This window comes from Eschrichtius robustus, chromosome 2 (genome assembly GCF_028021215.1).
Source record: "Eschrichtius robustus isolate mEscRob2 chromosome 2, mEscRob2.pri, whole genome shotgun sequence".
NCBI classification, from domain to species: Eukaryota; Metazoa; Chordata; class Mammalia; order Artiodactyla; family Eschrichtiidae; genus Eschrichtius; species Eschrichtius robustus.
The window spans coordinates 166,944,292-166,965,569 of record NC_090825.1 but is presented as its reverse complement, the minus strand read 5'-3'; the positions used below and the strand labels follow the sequence as shown (position 1 = coordinate 166,965,569).

Genomic DNA, 21,278 nt, shown 5'->3' with positions numbered 1-21,278 from the left:
TCTCTGTCTCTGTCACTCTCCAAATCTTTCCAGCAGTCCTGAGGAGCAAACGAGGGACTGGTTTGGCCCCCGCTAATGTTAGACCCCTCCCCATAGCCTAACCCTCCCAACCAGGCCTTGCCCTCTGGCCCCCACTAGAGCAGGCTGTTCCCTTCACCCACCAAGAGCCTGTAATCAGCTCCCCAGGACAGTGCCAAGGCCAGCAGCTGGGGCTGGGGGAAGGGCTTCTGTCCTCGAGGGCCCCATCCTTCTGTCCCTCCTCCCCCAGCCTGCCCTGAGGCTCCCATTGTGGCCCCCAGGGGTCTCTATCCCCCAGCCCTAAGCACATTCCTCCCCAGCTCACACATCCCCAAGGATCCCCATTGCCCAAGTGCAGCAACAAACCATCCTTTTCACTGAACTTCTTTATTCATTCAACAAACACTCCCAGAGTCCCCTCTGTGCCCAGCCCAGCCCCCAAGGAGCCTCCACGTCAGAAGAGACAGAGCTGGACGCAGACACCACCCCAGCCCTAGGGTCAGAAGTACAGGGCTGACTGGGAGTGGTGGGAGAACCCTAGGGAACGCTGCAAGGAGGTGATAGCTGGGGTTCTGAGAGATGAATAAGAGTTTTCCAGGGAGGCAGAAAAACCTTGCAGGCTGGTGTGAAGGAATGGTGGGGTAAGCTTAACCTGCACAAGATGCCTTCTCACAAGCCTCCAGAAGTTGACTCTGTATAGCCAAAGGGCCAACAGTATTGCCCATTATACAGAGGATGGAACTGAGGCCCAGAGAGAGGAAGCAACTCTCCCACCATCACACAGCAAATAAGTGGCAGAACCGTGGGCTCCAACACCTGCGCGCTTAACCTCTGTACTCTGAGCCTCCTCCTTTCACCATGCTGTTCCCTCTGCCAAGAATGCCTTTCCTTCCTTCACCCGCTGAAAAGCTCCTGTTAGGGTCCATTGTCATCAGTTGTGTGATCCTCTGGTCTGGACAGAAAGGGCCCCAGTGTACAGGCAGGAAAACTGAAGCCCTGGGACACTCAGGTGCAGTTAGGGTGGACTGGGACCTCAGATTCTCCTGGTCTCTTACACAATTCTGAACAGTCACACAGGCTCCCCCCAAAAAGTGAATTTTCAGCCAGGGCAGCTCTCTTGTCCTTGGCTTCCTCCAGCTAAAGAGGGAGGGGGGAATAGAAGCCTGAGATCACATATTTAAAGCTATATAATGTCTCCTCTGGAAATGAGACAGGAAGCTCCAGGCCAGGCCCTGAGAGGTTGGGAAGATGGGGGGACTTAACTCTGGTCCCTCGATTCTGGGGTGGGGGGGCTCAGTAGACCCCACCATTGCATCTGTCTTGAATCTTTACAAGTTCCCAATGCTACGAGGCTGCTGTTGTTCTACAAGCCAGGGGTGCTCCCCCAAGTGCAATATCATTTGCCCCATGAGGGGGTCTCTGAAGCAGGAGGCCCAGAGAGGGGTAGGTCCCTGCTCAAGGTCACACAGCCAGTCAGTGGAGACCAGAACCCAGAGGTCTGTGTGCAGGAGATATAAAAAAGACAGAGAATGGGGTTCTCCCTCTAGACGAGCAGGGCAGGTGAGGGTCTCATGCCTCTGGACACTATCCCTGGCTTCCACTCCACAGTGCATCCAGCTGGGGGCCCAGGGCGCTGAATGGTGGCCGGTCTTGTGGGCTAGGGGCCCAGCACAGCTTCATGAGCTCATGAACCTGAGGTGGTGGGAAGAGACAACAGGGTCACATGTGAGTGGTAGGAAGGACGTGACTCCTGTTCACAGTTTTAAAATATAAATTAGACTCCATCCCTCCCTTGCTCCAAAGCCTCCCATGGCTCCCTATGGATCTTAGAACAAAATTTCATCTCCTCTCCTGCCTCCCTCCCTCTACCATCACCTCCATCACCTCCTCTCTTGTTCCATGCAGCCACATCTGCCCCCATCTCATTTTGTAAATACACCAAACTCATTCCCACCTCAGGGCCTTTGCACCTGCTGTGTGCTCCACTGAGAATGCCCTCTCCCAGCTTTCCCCATGGGTGAGATCCTCTTCCTCCTTCAGGCATCACCCCCTCTAAGAGGCCATCCCTGACCACACCCCCCTATCTCTTTCCAGACATTGATCACCACCAGAATGTTCTTGTTAGCTTCTGCTGGTTACAGGGAGGAGGGGTAGTATCTCTTCTGTCCCCTGCTGGGTCCCCATCACCCAGCACAGAGCCAGCACACAGTCAGCACTCAATAAATGTTTGTGGCCTGAACAAATTAATTTGTGAATAACCAACCACATGTCAGACACTTCCATAAAAGCTGTGATGAGAAACTGTAAAAGTCACCATCATTTATTGAGCACCAACTGTATGCCAGGCTCAGAGCTGAGCAATGGAGAGATGTTAGCTAATCTGATACTCTCCCACCCTATAAGGCATTGTTATTCCCATTTTGGAGACAGGTAAACTGAGGCTCTGAAAGTGTTTGTGACTTGCCATACAGTGAGAGAGCAGCAAAGTAGAGCCAGAAATCCCCTTCAGCCTCATGCTCTGGTCCCTGCTCTCAATCAAGAGATGTCTGTGGTGGAGAGACCCAGAGGGACCAGCAGGCTTGCCCAGGCCCCCTGGTGAATCTACAAAGTGGGAAACTGAGGCAGGCCCTCCAGTGCTCACCTCACCAGGACAGGCAGGAGGTGCGGGCAGCCTCTGGCCCTCGGCCAGCAGCTCCAGGAGGCGGCAGAGGGCTGGCGCATCTCTCTCACATCCCATCATCCGCAGGAACTCCTGGAGCCAAGGGGGAGGGCCCGAGGTGGGGGAGGAGCCATCCATGATGGAAGGGGGAGTGGCCGCCCGTGATGTGGGGGTCAGCCATAGTGAAGGGAGGAAGGGAATTACCCACCCGTGGTGGGGGAAGGGGCCCGCCTTAATGGAGGAGGAGGAATTGTCTGTGATGCATGGGGGAGGGGCTGCCTGTGGTGGTGTGGGAGGTGGGGGCCAGCCATAGGGAAAAGGGGTCCTACTGGAGCCTCTAATGCTGGGACCAGGGGACCCTGAGCAAGCGAGGGACGCGGGCATAAACAGGACGGGGGTTGGCCAGGAAGGGATTGGGGGGGAGGAGGGTATTGGGGATCCAGGGGTGCCGACTCACGGCTGAGGGGCTACAGCTCTTGTCACTGTAGGTGAAGAGCTCGTACAGGACGACCCCGAAGCTCCAGACATCCGACTGACGCGAGAAGATGTTGTCCGAGAGGGACTCTGGGGCGTACCTGGAGGGGAACAGGGAGGCCTTGGGGGCGACAGTAAGGCAGAGGACGGGAAAGGGCGCAGCCTCGGACTGGGGTAGCTGGTCACGGTAGGTGGGAGTTACGAGAAAGTCTCCAACCCTGTGGTGCCCCGGGGTGGGGCCTGGGCGGGGTCAGGGCGGAGCCAGAACAAGAAAAGGAGCGTGGTCGGGAAGGGGCCGCGGCCGTGGGGGCGTGGCCGGGGCGGGCCCCAGACCCTGGGACGGAAGGGCGGGGCCAGGAAGGTGGGAGCAGGGGAGGGGCCTGGGTAGTGGGGAGGAAGGGAGGGGCGGGGCGGGGGCGAGGTCTCTACCAGAAGATGGGGCTCTGGCCTGGCTCGCGGACCACGTAGTAGTCTTTGTCGAGCGGCAGCAGCTTGGCGAGGCCGAAGTCGGCGATTTTGACATGCGTCTCGCTCTCCACCAGGATGTTACGGGCTGCCAGGTCGCGGTGCACGCAGCGGCGGGAGCCCAGGTACTCCATGCCCTGCGGGAGGGCATGGAATATGGACCCCAGGATGACTCCGCAGGGGCCCCAGTCTGACATGGAATCCAACACCAGCCCCAATCCAGACCCCAAGCCTAACCCTACCCCTGACCCATCCTGCACTCCAGTCCTGACCTTAGCCCTAACTCAACCCCACTTCCAACCTGACCTGGACCCCAAACTTCAACCCTCAGCCTTCCTGGCGAATCCACGCAGACCTTCCCCAGGTCGAGCCAGGTCAGTTCCCGCAGGTCTGCCGGGCGCCCCGCCCTCTTCCGACCCGCACCTTGCAGATTTGCGAGGCGTAGAGGAGCAGGCGGCCAGCGTCAAGGCGCGCGCGGTGCCGCTGCAGGAAGTCGCGCAGGCAGCCGCTGGGCAGGTACTCCATGACCAGCCGCAGGCTCAGGCGGCCTAGGGGAGGCGGGGGAGGCAGGGAGGAGTCACCACAGGGCCTAACTTTGTCTACTCCCCCTCCCCATTCTCCTTCCCAGTTCAGAGTGGGACCTCGTGTCCCTCCCGCCTCAATATTGCTTTCTGTAAAATGGGAAAGGCAACAGTGACGCTTATCGCTAATGTCTTTTTGAGTACTTTCTACAATATTCATTGATTCTTTTAAACCTCATAATGACCCATTTTTTCCGGTGGGGAAATTGTCGATCCCAAGGCAGTCTAGATCTGGATAAACGAGACCAGTCAGGGGGATATATGTATATGTATAGCTGATTCACTTTGCTGTACAGCAGAAACTAACACAACATTGTAAAGCAACTATAGTCCGATAAAAATTAATTAAAAGAAAAAAAAAAACAAAAAAAACAAGAGACCAGTCAGTAGCACCCGCACTGGCGTTCTCAGACCGCCCTAAAATCGTACTGCAGAAGGATGAGGATGTGTGATTTGAAGAGCATCCACTTGGGAGGTGGCTCACCTGGGCCATAGCTGACACCCCGGTACTTGACAATGAAGTCACTGTGGAGGGCTTTGAGGATCTGGATCTCCCGCTGGAAGTCCCTCTGCTGTTCTGGCCCGCTGTGCTGCAACTGCTTCACGGCCACCAGGGCACCTGTGTTGTCGCCCAGCGGGTCATAGCGGCACAGTTCCACGCTGCCAAAGTTGCCCTGGGGGACAGCAGGGCTGGTGTCCACGTGCATGGGTGCTACCTCACCCACCCCGGCCTAACCCTCCTCACCTTGCCCAGCTGTGAGATGTACTTGAGGTGTCTCTCCTCAAAGATGGTAGGGTCCTGGCAGGCATAGAGCTGGGCACCATTCCAAAGCCCATCACGGGGCGCCAGGGCACCAGGTGTGGGGTCTGAGAGGAGCTCATAATCTGCGGGGCACAGGCAGTGAGTGAGCAGTGCATTGGGCCCTAAGCCCCCACTCCTGACTTGCTGTGGGACCTCCATCTGAATGCTTAGCCTCTCTGTGCATTATGGCAGGGCCTCTGCAAGCCAAGAGGTACTTTCTGGGGCTGGAAAAAGGTGCTCTTGGGCAAAGGCAGCCCTCTTACGCAGTGCACATGCTGTACACAGACAGAAGGGCATTTCCCAGACTCCACTGCCACGGGGTATGGTCAAATGACTGAACTCAGGCTGATAGGGGACAGAGACATGCTGAATGCCCCCTTAGGCCCGGCCCATGGAAACCTAGGTGGGACCTTCTACACTCTCTCGTTTGCAGAGGATCCAGCAGGGGCCTGAGGCCATGGGATGGGGGGAACCACAAAGGGAGAGTTTCTTGTTGACCTGGACACCCTCATTGAATGAGAACTAAACATCCATCATGTTCAACCTTGAATTGAGGGGCCTGTTTGTTACAGCAGCTGGTGAAACTCGTGCCGACTGTCACAGTCACCAACCATTCCAACCTTGCCAGGCACACAGAGCAGGCTCTACATGCAAACCTCGCTCTCCTACTGGGCCCAATATGACATGCCGGCCCTGCCCACCCTGCCTGGCCCAGTGGGCACCTGAAGTGATGAGGCTGTTCAGGTCACGGATGACAGCGCGGAAAGAGGGCCTCTGGCCTGGCTCATAGGCCATGCACTGTTGGATCAGCAGGGCCAGCTCCATCCACTTGGGTGCAGGCAGTTGCTGCCGTTCCTGGTAAAACTGGAGCTTCTGAGGGCAGGAGGAGGGGCTGGTCAGCCCCAGTGCACCCTCAGAAGGCACCCCCAGACACCCCCATCCTCCCCAAGCTGGACTTCAGTCTACCCTTCCGTCAAATGAGAGCTCTAGCGGCCAATACTCGTGCTCTGACCTTGGCAGGATCCAGGGTGCTGATGGGCATTGTGACACCGCTGAACACCTCCCAGACTGTGGCACCAAAGCCCCACTTGTCAGCTTCCAAGCCAAGTGTTCGGGCCTCCTGGAGACACTCAGGGGCCACCCAGGGGATCCTGTCAGTGAGCACTGGTGGAGGGGCAAGGATGGGGTCAGAGATCGGCTTCCTTGCCTCACTAGGCCCCTCCCTCCTCCACCCCTCAGCACTTACTCTCCAGGTTTAGCACAGTGGGGCTGACACCGGGGTCACTCAGCTTGATGAAAGGCAGGTTCCCGTCAGTCCCCTCCCGAGCCAGGAGCACCTTCCGGGCTGAGACATTGCCATGAGGGAGACCTTTGTCTTCCTAAGTGGACCAAGCATAGGAAAATGCCAAGAATGATGAATGAATATTCTGGCTGGCGAACTCCTGCACATCCTTCAAAGCCCACCTGGTACTGCTCAGGCCATACTTCAGCACCTTCCCTAGACTATTGGCAGTCCACCCCCCGTGTCCCACCCTCTTCTCAAACATTGCTCCCCCATCCCATGGCTCCCCACTCCCTTCAGGATAAAGTCAAAGTCCTCAGCCCGGCACTCAAGGCCCTTTGAGATCCAGCTCTTGTTCACTCTTCCCATGAGCTTCTCTCTCCCACATCTCCACCCTGTTCTCCTGCCAGGCAACCTGCCTGGTGCACCCCAGGACAGGCAACACACCTTCTAAGCTGCAGCCTTTGCCCAGGCTGTTCCCTCAGCCTGACATGCCCTCCTTCCTTTCTCCTCTTAATGAACTTCTACTTAATCTTCAAGGTCCCAACTCTAATGTTCTTTCTTCTGGGAAGCCTGCCCCCCTGGCCAACCTCATTGCTCACTACTCCCCTCAATTTCCATGAATGACAAGCTGTTCCCTTCTGCTCTTACACCTCTGAACCTGTTTATATGCTGTTCCGTCAGTCTAAAATGCCCTCCCCTTGCACCCTTGCCAAACTCCTGTCCACACGACAGAGCCCACTCTCAAAGCCCCGTACACTCTGTGAATGGAGGCTGGAGCAGCAGAGGAGCACTCACCAGATAGTTGAGGGCATAAGCCAGCTGTTTGATCACCTGTAGCTTCCAGCTGGCCGGCACCAGCTGGCCACACTTGCGCAGATACGTGTCCAGCGCTCCCAGGTATACAAATTCCTGCACCATTATGCCTGGTGGCAGTAGGGAGGGGCACGGTTGGGAGGTAGGACTGCACTTGTGTTCAACAGGCTCTGCCCCAGCTCCACCTTCAAGGGTCCCTTGAACTCTCAGCTCTGACTTTTCCCTCCCCTATTCCTCCATCCTTACCCTACTCACCTCTCTTCCTCCCCATTTCCCATCTCAGAACCATTTGTCTGAAATGCCTGGAAGGTGCCAAGCTCTCTCCATGACTCACTTCCAGCCCTTTGCATGTTCTGTGTTTCTGCCTGGAACATCCCTCTTCCTTCACTTCCCTAATGCCTATTTATCCTTGCCTTTCCAGCTTAGAACTTATCCTTGCCTACCCAGAACCATTGCTTGACCTCCAAGCTGGGTTAGCTGCCTCTGATCACCCACAATGCCCTGCGCTGCCCCCATCACACTAAATCATTTATCATCCTGCTCAGCTTATCGTGTTCTACGCTAGGCACCCAGCTCCTGGCACATACTGGGCTCCCAATAAATAGCTGCTGAGCTGAACTGATGCAACCGAGGCTTGGAGAGGTAGCGTGGACCTTGCAAATCTGCAACAGAGTGAGATTGGAACCCAGGTCTGCCTGACTTGAGATAATTTTGAGGGGCTGGTATTGGTGGGAGCCTGGAGTTGCTTGCGCAAGGAGTGATGATTCAGGGAGATGGGTACAGGCTTGGAGAGTTGAGGGGGAGGGTGATAGACCCTGGTGGAACGGAGCCCCAGCCAGGGCAGGCTCTGGATGTGTACTGCTATTGCTGCTCTAGATGGGCTCAATGAGGCAGGGCAGGGGTGGGGCAGGGAATGTCTCTCACTGTCTCCAGCCATGCACACGCCATGGAGCAACACGAGATGCTGGTACGACACTTGGCTCATCAAGGTCGCTGCTTCCAGGAATGACTGGGGAGGAAAGAAGGGAGAGAAGATGCGTGGGTTTCTTCCACTTTAGGGTCAGACCAAGGATCCCAAACTTGCTGCTCTCACACCTGCCTTAGGAGACCTGGCTGCCAGCCTCCTTTGGCCCTGGAGTCCACCATTAGTGCACACAGCACTCTGTATCATGATTTTCTGATGGAGGCAGGAAGTCCCCACTGTATTCTACCTTGAATCTCTCACACAAGTGGGAGATTTGGGGTTTGAGAAGGGCTCAAACCTTCCTCTGTGTTGCCCAGCCCCTGCTGATGCCTCCATCCGCATCATTCCTCTCTTCTCCTTTGCTCGTTCCTCTCTGACCCACTGGCCTCCTTGCTGTTCCTTAAACATGCCAGGCTTGGCCCTGCCTCAGGACCTTTGCACTGGCTGTTCCCTCTGTCTGGCGTACTCTTTCTGTTTGCATCTAACTTCCCCGACCCTTCTATATTTCATGGAGATGCTGTGGCTACATTTCTGTTGTTTTAAGACCCTGTGTGTTTCAAATTTCTCTGAATCCATGACCCTCTCTCCACCCAGGCTCTGATCCAGGAGGCCTGGTCCCACCCTGCTCACCTCCATGCAGTTCTTGTGCTTGGCATCCATCACTTTGAGCAGCACCTCTGTCTCTCGGGCCTCACCATCCACAACCTCATGGCGACAGCCCCGGTAAATCTTGGTAAAGGACCCGTGACCCAGGTTCTCATGCTGGAGAGTGAGGGGGCAACATGAGAGGCCAGTAAGGGGGCTCCCATGGAGCCAATCCCCTAGCCCTGGTCCAAGCAAGGCACAGGTAATGGACTCATTTTACAGATGATGAAACAGAGGCAGAGGGAGGTTACATCACATGCCTGAGGCCACACAGAAGAGATGGATGTAGGCCTGGTCTCTATGGATCTCAACTGAGGTATCCCCCCCATTTCCTGGGGCCCCTTACCCACTCCAGGCTGTCAGCAGGGATCTTGTGAAATGTCATCTGACTCAGCTGGCATTGGGATTGGGGCTGAACAGGGGATGATGTGGGTGGGTTGCAATCTCTCCGGACCACAATCAGATTGGACTTTTCTATCGGGAGTGGATGGAAGAAGAAAACCAGAGGTCAGAGGTGAAAGGTCCTCAAAGGTTTGCTCACTCCCTGTCTCAGTGTGGGGTCTTCTTCAGAAGCCAATACTAAGAGGAGGACTCCAGGGCACATGGTTTATTTGAAAGGAGACTCCAGGAAGTCCCAGTGAGGGGCGGGAGAGTGAGACAGAGAGGGAAGGAACCCTGCAGGGGGTGCTAATGAGCAGGTGATGCTGTGGGCAGCCTCATCTCAGTCCTGCTAGGGATTCTGGGAGACTCTGGAGAACTCATCAGTCCTGCTAGGGATTCTGGGAGACTCTGGAGAACTCATCAGTCCTGCTAGGGATTCTGGGAGGCTCTGGAGAACTCACACCTCAAAGTTGTCCCATCGAAGGGGTTTGTCTGAGAGCAAAATTCACCCACAGGAAGAGGCAGGAGATGGACAGAGGCTAAGTGCTAGTGACATCACTCAGATCCAGCTGTGCTGGGATCTAACCATGCCTGAAAGCAGCCTCTATCCCATGAGTCCCGAATCACCGTTTTTTCCCTCCTAAACTACCTTGACCTGCAGTCTCTGCCACTTGCCATACAAGAGCTGGAACAGACACAGAAAGGCAGGGACCCAGATTGATCACTCAGCTCAGGGGAGAAGGCAGGCTCACCTTTGGGTCTGGGGCTGCAGCAGAAGGTGAGGTTCAGCTCAACCCCATCCACGTGCAACCCACCATCCCAATAGGCTGCCAGGAGCTCTCGAAGACTGCTGTGCGGACGGCCAAGGCCAGCCAGGGAGAAGGTTCCTGTGGGGTCGCACCGGATGAGGCAGCCCTTGTAATCAGGACCCAGGGGGGTCTGCAAAGAGGAGTGGTCCCTGAGTGGGAGTGGGCGGCACCCTCCCCCTCAAATCTCCAAGCCTTTGCCTATGCTGTTCCCTCCACTGGGAATGCCTTTTCCCTCCCCTTCTTCAGGAAGTAATGCTCAAATATCATCTCCTCCAGGAAGCCCTCCTTGCCCTCCTGGCCCCTATGGTAGACTGACCGGGACACAGACAGTTAGGAGGTAGCTGTCGAAATCCTGGGGACTGCGGCGGAGAACGTAGGAGCCGGGAAGTGAACCCCCAGTCTTGAGTTTGTTGATGGCAAAATCCAAGCTGTGGGGAAAGGTGGGAGGGAACTGAGATTCGAAGATGGAGAGAAACAGAGAGATAGAGGCAGAGAAACCAAACTAAACCTGAGTTCTAATTCTGGTTTCTCTGAAGCCCTGGGAAGGTCACCAGGTAACATTCCCTCACTCCCTCCCATTTATAAATTGAGCCAGAAGTTGGGCTTCTGCCTCAGAGATTAAAGAGGAGGCTGCAGGTGAAGCCGGGCACCGCGAGCATCCCCAGAAAATGGCTCTGGGGCTTCGAGGAGGGAAGCGGCTGCCCTGGAAGCAGAAAGGAGACCCCAGCCTCGTTGAGCGCCAATGATGCACCTGGCGCTGTTCAAGCACTTGATCCCTTGTCCAGGGCTCCTGAAAGGCGAGGACACAGAGGCTCCAAGAAGGGGAGTGACCGAGATTCGGTCCCGGTGAGCCTGGCCACATGGGGGCGGGTCCTTACGTGATGGGGCCATGGCACTGCTCAGCCACCTGCTCCAGCAGCCGCGGCGGCGCCACCTCCTTGCAGAAGTAGTGCCCGGAGTCAGTGGTCAGCCGGAAGTAGCCATCCACGAGCGCCACGAAGGACAACGCTGCGGGCAGCCCCGGGAACTCGGCCTCCTGTGAGGATCCGCGTCAGCGCACGCTGCGGCCCGAGGGTGACAGTCCCGCGTCCCTGCCCTCGGGTAAGGCAGGAGGGGAACGGGGTCCAGCACCCACCAGGATCTGGTTGTCTGTCCTGGTGATGGTGACCAGGCGGTGCTCCCCGGCGGGGCCAATGCGCGGGGCCTGCTTGATGCTGATATCCACGATTTCTGGAAAGTCGCAGAAGGGCTGGAGGACCTGGGAAAAAGGGGGAGGACTGAAGCTGGGGGTCCCTCCCCCTCCGAGCCCCCAGTCCCTTTTGGAAGCCTGGACCCCACCAACACATACAACCCATACTCATGAGACCCGCCCCTCTCAGCCTCACCCAGTCACATCCCTCTCCCACCCCACCACTGCCAAACCCCGCCTCCTTCTCTCGGCAGGTCCCCCAGCCCACCTCACCCCGAGCCCCTCCCTCACTTAGCTCCACTTTATCTCGCGGTGTCTCTTAGTACAGTCGGGAGCCCCACCCACCCTCAGTCCTGCCTCTTCCCTCAACCTGCAGTTAGCCCCACTCTGAGCCCCGCCCACCCAACTAGCCCCTCCCTCTACGCCCCGCCCATTTCAATCCCGCCTCCTCGCTCAGCCCTACACCTCACTCAGCCGGGTGCCCTCCCCCACAAGCCCTCTCACAGTCCCGCCTCTCTTCGGCCCCGCCCCTCAAAGCCCCTCCCACTTCCTTGCCCCGCCCCCGCCGTTGGCCCTGCCCAGAGCCCCAGCCCACCCGACCTCGCACCTCGTGCTCTCCCGGGCTCCAGGCGATGCCACTGCCGCCAGCCACGCGGAGCAGCCCCGGCGCATCCTGACCACCAGCAGCTCCGGGGAGGCCCACGCGGAAGGTCTCGGTGGCCCTGTCTGGGTCCAGCCGCTCGAGGTCCATGATGTACTTGGCCATGAGCGAGTGCTTATCAGCCTGGCAGGCGGCCAAGCGGCGCAAGGCCCGGCGCACTGTCCTTCGGATACGCCTCCGCGTCACGAAGCTCAGGCCCTGGATCAGGTCGCGCAGGCGGGGGGGCAGGCAGACCTTGTAGCTGCGAGCGGGGGGAGTGGGGCCCTCAATGTGGAGAGGGGCCTCGGCGGGGAGGGCAGGGACGTACATCAACCCAGACTTTAGTTGAGGGGCTGGAGTGTCGCCTCAGTAAGGGGGCACAGAGACGCACTCAGGGACAGGCATGGGCGTAGGGCCTCTATAGGAAGGGCCGTTGGGGCCCATAAGACAGACAGGGACACACATAGTCCTTTTAGCTGCCTGAAGCCCGACAATGGAGTCTCAGTGGGACTGTGTTGAAAGGAGGGGTGTGGGCTGGGTCACATGAACACACTGGCGGCTTGTAGGTGGGAAGCCCCAAGGTGGGCTTGGACTCTGGCAATGCTCTGGTGGAGCCATGCTGGCTCACTCCCAGGTAGAGGCTGGGCGCCACAGCCTGGAAGCCCTCACCTGATGGTCTTCAGCAGCTCCTCGGGCCGCTGACCCTGCTCGAGGGCCATCTGGGCCAGGTCCAGCACAGCCAAGCTGAGACACTCACCCTGCTCCTTGAGGCTAAGGCCCATCGGGAGGCGGCCGCTGACCAGGTCATTGCGGTGCTGCAGGCCGGTCACAGCCCACCCGTGAGCCCTGATGTTGCTCTGTAGACCCCCACATCTGGGCTGACCTCCACCCCTGGACTGCCACAGGGAGGGTCAGCCGAGGCTGCCCAACCACGAGCCCTGATATTGCCCCGTGGACCCCACCCCTGGGCTGAGCCCCAGGCAGACCCCTACCTGGGCAAAGAGGTGCTCCAGGACTGGCAGGTCAAGGATGGCACTGGCTAAGTCCTTTCGTAGCCCAAAGCGGTGGCACTTCTCTAGCCCAAACCAGTTGGGGAAGTAAAAGCTGTGCGAGAGGGGAGAACCTTGGAGTGGGGATACGATGGAGGGACTGTGCCAGGACCTCACAGGGCCCAGGTTATGCCACTGACTTGCTGTGTGACCTTGGACAAGTGACCCACCCTCTCTGGCATTAGTTTCCTCACCTGTGAAATGAGCAGTGATCACGCCCTCCCTGGGGCACCCACCAGGAGGTGTGTGGAGATGGTGATCGAAGGGTCACTGTTGTTTTAAACTCCCATCTCCAAAGCCCTCAGCCAAAGGCATGCCCTCTCGGTATCATTTAACCCACACCTGTGGGGGGGGGGTGGGCAGGGGACACTTCCTACCGGAGCCTGTAGACAAGGACCTGGGTGCCCGCGTCCTCCACGGAGAAGATGTGGCTCGGGGGGAACCAACAGGACAGGTCCTCCAAGGCCAGAGCAAAGAGGGAGTGGTACACGGGCAGGATGCCTGAGGGGACGCCCCCATCAGTTCCCTCCCAAGTCTCCCCATCTGTCCCCTGCAGGGCTGCCATGTTATCCCCACGCAGCCCCACAGGCTTTTTCTCACCTTCAGCTCTGACACCATGTCCCACCCCTGCTCGCACCCATTCCAGGGCTCCCCATTGCCCTTAGGAGAGAAGCCATGTGCTCAGTCTGCTTCTCAGGGCTCCCTGCCCCTCTCCCCAGAGCATCTCTTTCCATGTACAGTTTACCTCGAGGGATGACCAGCTGTTTCCCCTAGTATACCATCACGCCTCTGAGTCTTTGCACGTGCCATTTCCTGTGCACCCTCCTCCCTTACCACATCCCTACTCATCCCTCTAACCCCAGCTCCAATGCTGACTCCACTTGGCAGTTCTTCCAGCTCCCAGTCTGTGTTCCGCACAGTCCTACCCCTCCCTCTGGCCAAGCCTTCTAGGGACCCACTCACCACTGGCCTTAGCAGCCCAAACACATAGCTCTTCAGCTGAGTGGTCCCCAAAGGAGAAGGAGAGGCACTGCGGGGGTCCAGGGCCCCGAGGGGGCAGCAGCACGTGCAGGGCACCAGCCTCTGAAGAGGAGAGGCTGCAGGAGCGCTGAGGGATCAGGGGTGTCTCCTCACTTGGAGGTGCCATGAGTGCCACCTGCCTGGACACAGAAAGAGGCAGCCCCTCAGTTGTGATCAGGGGACAAGGCTACAAAGCTTCTGGGGTGGGGTTGGGGACAGAGATGCTAATGGGTGAGGTAGGGATGAAGCCGGAGAAAGAGGGAGGAGACAGGGACAGAGAGAAACTCAGAGATGGAGAGAGACAGAGAGGGGGAGCTGAGTGTGCAAGGTGGGTGAGGAACCATAACCCCCCAGGTGAGGGCTGTGCTGGGAGGCTGGAAGACATTCACACAACTTTGTGTGAACTCACTCTCCAGACTCTTGGTGTCCAGGGCAGACATCTCTAGTCGATCTCCAGCCTCCACACATACCACCTCCCCAACCCTTCTCCAGACAGGCATGACCAATCAATCACAGATATAGGGATTTGCTAACCAGAAAGCAGATAGATACTGGCCTGTGCACATGGGTGGGGATAGAAGTGGCCATCCCTCCCTGTGAAGCTGGAGGATTCAAGCACTTCTGAGGCTGGAGCTAGAAGCTTTTGCAGCTGGTGTGATGCATGCCTTGGGGGCAGATCCAGACTGATGACTCAGTCAACAGAGATCTCTGTGTCTGTCTCCCCTGCTCCCTGCATCTCCGTTCCTTTCATCACTCCCACCATTAGGTCCCCATAGTAGGAAGCCCTCCCTGGAATAAGGCCAGGAGGAAACCGCCCACCTTATTCCCAGGCGTTCTACACCAGCCAACTTCCAGACCTCTGTCGCCCTGGGGGACCCAGAGCTCAGGACCCCTGGCTGGGTAGAGGGAGGAGTTGGGTTTCAAACCCAATGAGGAAAAGGGGGGAGACAGAGAAGATCCACGTAAATTGACCCAAATGAAGAAGATACAAAAAGAGAATGTTGGATAAAAACTATGTTCCAAAATAATAGCGGGAGTGGGGCTGATAGCATTAATGAGATTTTAACACACCCAGAATATAAGCCTGGGACTGGGGATAGGTAAAAACCCCAGGCTCTGGGTTCAAATCCCAGCCCCACCGCATTCTGGTTTCATGACCCCAGCAGGGCTCCCACTGCTGGGACGCAGCTTTCTCAGCTGTGAAATGTGCTGATTCCCACCTGCTTCAGTGAGGTGGTTTGCTGAGCCCAGCCTGAGCTGTCAACACGTTTAATCCACGCTAAGTGGCACAAATCCTTGGTGACATGCCCAGCAAGCACTTGACAAATGCCAGATAAACCAGACAGGAAGGTCCCTTAGCACAGTGATTTGGGGGTTACCATCAGGGAGGCAGGGTGTGGGGGAGAGAGAACTTTCCCCAAGGGACAGTCCGTTGTCACCAGCTCCCAGACCAGGAATTGGAACGTTCCTGTCCCATAAGCTCTGACCCTCCCCGCCACCACCCCATCTTGTCACTCCCCACAGAGGTGCCCACAGTCTTATGTCTAACAGTCGTCCTGATCTTGCCCAAATTTGCACCTTTATGTAAATGGAATCACACAGCGTGTCTTGTGTTTAAAGTAAATCTTAAAGAAACATGATTTTTAGGGCTTCCCTGGTGGCGCAGTGGTTAGGAATCCACCTGCCAATGCAGGGGACACGGGTTCGAGCCCTGGTCCAGGAGAATCCCACATGTCGCGGAGCAACTGGGCCCGCGAGCCGCAATTGCTGAGCCCGTGAGCCACAACTGCTGAGCCCACGTGCCACAACTACTGAAGCCCACGCGCCTAGAGCCTGTGCCCCGCAGCGAGAGAAGCCACCGCAAGGAGAAGCCCGCGCACCGCAACGAAGAGTAGCCCCCGCTCGCCGCAACCAGAGAAAAGTCTGCTCGCAGCAATGAAGACCCAACGCAACCAAAAATAAATAAATAAATTTATAAAAAAAAAAAAAAAAAGAAACATGATTTTTAAAATATTGAAAGTAAAAAAAGAAAGTCTATCTGGGGCCCAGAAAAATGCCCCTGTTTTAACACCAAAAGTCCCACATGCCGGGCAGGTTGGCTGGTTCCCCCAGTGTTCTGGCCTGGGACCTGGGATTGTAGGGGCTTCGAACTGTCCCCTCAGGGACCGGGAGCCCTGGGCGCATGCGCAATGATTCTTTCAGGTCCAGGAAGCTAGGAATTCGAGGCCTCCTATGCAGGATGAAACTGAGGCCCAGAGAGGGGAGCGCTTTGCCAGAGGCCACACACCCAGCTGTCCCAGCTCACATCTGGCAGCTTTCCTCAGAGGCCTGAAAGGCAAACTTGCCTTTGTCCCCAGCTGCGACCGTCCACACAGTCTCCTCCCACGCCCATCCCCGACCAGAGCCCTGTGGCACCACCAGCTCTTACCTGGAGGTGAGGACCTCTGGGCCAGCTACGGGAGGGCAGAGGCGAGCAACAGCGGGAGGAAAGTCCCACTCGCTCCTTCCTGTGTGGGCCCCTCAGCTTCCTGAACTGCTGTCACTTACCGAAAGTCATGGCCATGTGGGCGATGGGGGGGGGGGGAGGGGGGCGGGGAGGGGCAGAAAGTTCCGGAAGCCTCTGCAGCAACCGTCCTGCTCAGACAGGCTGCTGGAGACCCCAGACCTAAGGGAAGGGGTGACAGCACAGAGAAGGGCCCAGGTCACACGGGGGTGTCTCACCAGGATCCAGGACTCACTTTCCGTGGGGCCCTGGCAACACCCTGGCTTCTCCAGCCTCAGTTTACCCATCTGTGGCATGTGTGGGTTGGGCACCTAGATGAACTAATTTCGCACCTAAGGAAGGGAACTGGGCTGGATCTGCCCAGGAAGGAGGCAGGGAAGTTGCACCAGACAAAAGTCAAGTTCTCCTTCAAGGTATTTCTCCCATGAGACCCTGGGAGGGATAATAGCCCCCTATTGTGCTCTGTGCCCTAAGCCCAGCCTTAGAAACTGTGATAACCAGACAGACCCGGACCTGCCCTCAGGCTCACCTCACTATCTGGTCTGGCAGGGAGGCAATTAATCATTATGGATAACAAAGAAAACCAAGGTAACAGGACAAGCACAGGCTGGGGCTCCGGTGCGGGCGGGTCGGAGGATCTGTGTAGAGGCCAGGATGGATCCAGCAGGAATCTGAAGTGGGACAAAGAGGGCTCCTGGCAGAGAACACTACGAGCGCAAAGGCCCAGAGGTGGGAGTGAGTCGAGCTGTTTATGGCCCCAAGGGCGTGGCTGGGTGCAGTGAGGAGGGAGGGGGATGGCAGGGCAGTCAGCTGGGGCCAGATCACAGCGGGGTCTGATGGATGCTTTTTAACACCCCTGAGGCTGTCATGAGTGGAGGAGTGGGGCAGTATCCAGGTCAGACCGGGGCCAGTGTCCTTAGTAGGATACAAACCCCAGAAAGTAGAGCTTTGGGGATAGATTTTAGAGGACCCTTTCATCTCTGTAATCCCGTCACAAGCCCTGGCACAAAAATGGCTTTGGTACGATTTTGTTGACTTTAATTCAGTCACCCACAGACACTTCTTGGGCAATTCCTGTGTGCAGGGCACTGGGGACACAGCAGGGGACAGAGAAGACCCAGTCTCTGCCTGGTGGAGCCAACAGTCTAGTGGGGGAGATGACAATAAATAAACTATTATCGAATCAGTGTTTCAGTGGCCCTCGGTGCCAGGCTGCTAGGAGGAACGCTGAGTCTGGGAGGGATGCGTGGAGGAAGTGACTTTGATACTGAAATCCAAGGACAAGTAGAATTAACCAGAGAGTGATCTGGAGGTGTGGGGAGTTCCGGCAGAGGAACAGCCCAGGCAAAGGCTGAGAAGCTGGGCAAGGTCACAGCGTTCCTGAGAAGGACAGGGTGGCAGGGAAAAGGTGTGCTGAGACGTTTGGAGGCATCAGTGGGGCCTTGTGGGTGGAGGGAAGAGGTATGAGTTGTGTCCTCAGCACAGTGGGAGCCAGAGCAGGCTTGTGGCAGGAAGTGCTGCATGGGAGCTTAGCCATAGTATTTTTCTTTCATTTCCTGGGTGGCTTCAGCAAAGAAGAATGCAAACGTGTACTCCCATCCCTGGCCCTGAGAGGGAGGTTCCTGCCCTCCAGGAAGGACAGTGAGTCTCTAGGCCCCTGACAACTCTATGGTCACCGTGGTATGTTGAGAATGAGCAGAAGGGGAACAGAGTCAGGACAAAGGTGGCACCATCAGTCCCAGATAGGGGCATGTGACGTCTCCATGAGGAGATTGCAGGAAGCAGAGCCCAGAATTTGCCCAAGAATAAATTGGAGGGCTTCCCTGGTGGCGCAGTGGTTGAGAATCGGCCTGCCAATGCAGGGGACACGGGTTCAAGCCCTGGTCTGGGAAGATCCCACATGCCGCAGAGCAACTAGGCCCGTGAGCCACAACTACTGAGCCTGCGCGTCTGGAGCCTGTGGTCCGCAACGAGAGGCCGCGATAGTGAGAGGCCCGCGCACCGCGATGAAGAGTGGCCCCCGCTTGCCACAACTAGAGAAAGCCCTCTCACGGAAACGAAGACCCAACACAGCCATAAATAAGTAATTAAATAATTAAAAAATGAATAAATTGGAAACTTCAGTGATGCAAATATCCCAAATTTTCTGCAGGCAAAAAGCCATAAATACAAAGAATAAACAAATGGAACTGGAAACAAAGGTAAGCTCATGTCATGGATAAAATATCTTCATAATATAAGCAACTCCTAGAAGACAATTAGAAAATGCCGATGACTTAGCAGGATATGAATCCAGAAATCACAGAAAATGAAATACAAATAGCTGTTAAACCCAGAAAAAGATGCTCAGCCTCACTCATAATAAGAGAAATGCAAATTAAAAGCAGGATTGACCCTTGAATAACATGGGGTTGAACTGTGAGGGTCCACTTATACACAGATTTTTTTCAATAAATATGTACTACAGTACTGCACATTCTGCAGTTGGTTGAATCAGTGGGCCCTCAGATATGGAGGGCTGAATATAAAGTTATCCATGGATTTTTGAATGCATGGGGGTCAGCACCCCTAACCCCCCAAGTTGTTCAAGGATCAACTGTATAGTGAAACTATATGATTATTTTAATGGATGCAGGAAATGATGAAATTCAACACCTATTCATGATAAAAAGTCTTAGCAAACCATGTGCAAATGGGAACTTCCTCAATCTGATAAGGAATACCTACCAAAAAAGTCTACAGGTAATATTATACTTAATGTAAAAGACTGAATTGTGTCCTTCTGAGATTGGGAAAAAGACAAGGATGTCCATTCTCACCTCTTCTATTCAACATTGTTCTGGAGGTCATAACCATTGCAATGAAGCAAGAAAAATAAATAAAAGGTTTAAAGATTGGAAAGGAGGAGGTAAATTTGTCCCTGTTTGCAGATGATATGATTGTTTATATAAAAAATCCAAGGGAATCTATGACAACTACTAGAACTAATAAATGAATTTAGCAAGTTCACAGGTTAAAAAATTAATGTATAAAATTCAGTTGAATTTTTATATACTAGCAGGAAACAACTGAAAATGAAAACAATTTTAAATGCCATTTGCAGCAGCACCAAAAAGATAAAATACCTAGGAATAAATCTAACAAAAGAAGTCTAAGATTGTTATACTAAAAGCTACAGATATTGCTGAGAGAAATTCATGAATACATAAATAAATGGAAAGAAATACCATGTTCATGGGTTGGAAGACTCAATGTTATTAAAACATCAGTTCTCCCCAAAATGGTCTACAGAGTCAATGTAATTCCAATCTAAATTCAGCAGAATTTTTTTTATAGAAACTGGCACTGACTTTAAAATTCATATAGAATTGCAAAGGGCCAAGGTGACTTTTAAAAAGAAGATAAAATCAGAGGACTTATTCTACCTGACTTCTAGGCTTATTATAGAGCTAGAGTAATCAAGACAATTTGGTATTGGTGAAAAGATAGGTAGATCAATAAAACAGAATAGATTGAGTAACAGACTCATATAAATATAGCCAGTTGATTGTTGACACAGATACTAAGGCAACTAAATGGAGGAAAGGAAAGTTTTGTCAACAAACAGTACTGGAACAACTAGACATCATATGGGAAACAATTAACATCAACCCTTACCTCACATCATACATAAAATTAACTCAAAATGGATCACAGGGCTTCCCTGGTGGCGCAGTGGTTGAGAGTCTGCCTGCCAGTGCAGGGGACACGGGTTCGAGCCCTGGTCTGGGAAGATCCCACATGCCGCGGAGCGACTAGGCCCGTGAGCCACAATAACTGAGCCTGCGTGTCTGGAGCTTGTGCTCCGCAACAAGAGAGGCCGCGATAGTGAGAGGCCTGCGCACCGTGATGAAGAGTGGCCCCCACTTGCCGCAACTAGAGAAAGCCCTCGCACAGAAACGAAGACCCAACACAGCCAAAAATAAATAAATAAATAAATTAAAAAAAAAAAAAAAAAAAAAGGATCACAGACCTGAATGTATAACCTAAAGGTATAAGACATCTAGAAAAAAACATAGAAGAAAAATTTTTGCAAACTGTGGTAGGCAAAGTTGTCTCAGCTAGAAAACATTGATAAGTTAGACTTCATCATTTTGCTCTTCAAAAGACACACAGAGGGACTTCCCTGGTGGTCCAGTGGTTAAGACTTCGCCTTCCAATGCAGGGGGTGTGGGTTCAATCCCTGGCCGGGGAGCTAAGATCCCACATGCCTCATGGCCAAAACAACAAAACATAAAACAGAAGCAATATTGTAACAAATTCAATAAAGACTTTAAAAATGGTCCACATCAAAAAAAAAAAAATCTTGGGCTTCCCTGGTGGCGCAGTGGTTGAGAAGCTGCCTGCTAATGCAGGGGACACGGGCTCGAGCCCTGGTCTGGGAAGATCCCACATGCCGCGGAGCAACTGGGCCCGTGAGCCACAATTACTGAGCCTGCGCGTCTGGAGCCTGTGCTCCGCAACAAGAGAGGCCACGATAGTGAGAGGCCCGCGCACCGTGATGAAGAGTGGCCCCTGCTTGCCACAACTAGAGAAAGCCCTCACAGAAACGAAGACCCGACATAGCCAAAGATGAATAAATAAATAAATAAATAAATAAATTTGAAAAAATATGGAACTCACCATCAAAAAAAAAAAAAACCCTTTGGTTTTTAAAAAAAAATCTTAAAAAGAAAAAAAAATCTTTTTAAAAGACACCACTGAGAAAACAGAAAGGCAAGACATAGATCAGGAGAAAATATTGGCAATGCATATATTAAATAAACAAAGTACCTGTATCCAGAATATATCAATAACTCCAACAACTCAATAATAAAAGACAAACAACTCAATAAGAAATTGGGCAACAGATTTGAACAGACACTTCACCAAAGAGGATGTATGAATGGCCAACAAGCACATGAAAAGATGCTCAACATCGCTAGCCATCAGGGAAATGCAA

At 54.5% G+C, this 21,278-nt stretch overlaps 1 protein-coding gene across 1 annotated transcript; it reads right to left on the bottom strand.

The window, feature by feature from the left end:
* Positions 1-429: 429 nt before the first annotated feature.
* On the bottom strand, positions 430-16,299 carry JAK3 (Janus kinase 3). The gene is made up of 24 exons (XM_068534734.1): positions 16,223-16,299; positions 13,738-13,934; positions 13,152-13,275; positions 12,718-12,829; positions 12,395-12,540; positions 11,693-11,987; positions 11,032-11,154; positions 10,775-10,932; positions 10,213-10,324; positions 9,840-10,026; positions 9,053-9,180; positions 8,692-8,823; positions 8,022-8,106; positions 7,080-7,207; positions 6,246-6,378; positions 6,012-6,163; positions 5,722-5,872; positions 4,943-5,082; positions 4,682-4,871; positions 4,040-4,164; positions 3,581-3,753; positions 3,135-3,252; positions 2,660-2,770; positions 430-1,710 (listed from the first exon to the last, which is right to left on the bottom strand). The coding sequence occupies exons 2-24, from the start codon at positions 13,919-13,921 to the stop codon at positions 1,603-1,605; spliced, it is 3,315 nt and encodes a 1,104-aa protein (XP_068390835.1). The 5' UTR covers positions 13,922-13,934; positions 16,223-16,299; the 3' UTR covers positions 430-1,602.
* Positions 16,300-21,278: the final 4,979 nt, after the last annotated feature.

What these genes read in the sequence shown, in the direction of transcription:
- JAK3 (XM_068534734.1), bottom strand. Translation starts at nt 13,921, where the DNA reads ATGGCACCTCCAAGTGAGGAGACACCCCTGATCCCTCAGCGCTCCTGC. An exon ending in CAGTGCCATGGCCCCATCAC is followed by an intron (nt 10,325 to 10,774) that starts GTAAGGACCCGC and finishes CTTTCCCCACAG; the next exon opens with CTTGGATTTTGCCATCAACA. An exon ending in GCACCCTGGATCCTGCCAAG is followed by an intron (nt 5,873 to 6,011) that starts GTCAGAGCACGA and finishes TCCTGCCCTCAG; the next exon opens with AAGCTCCAGTTTTACCAGGA.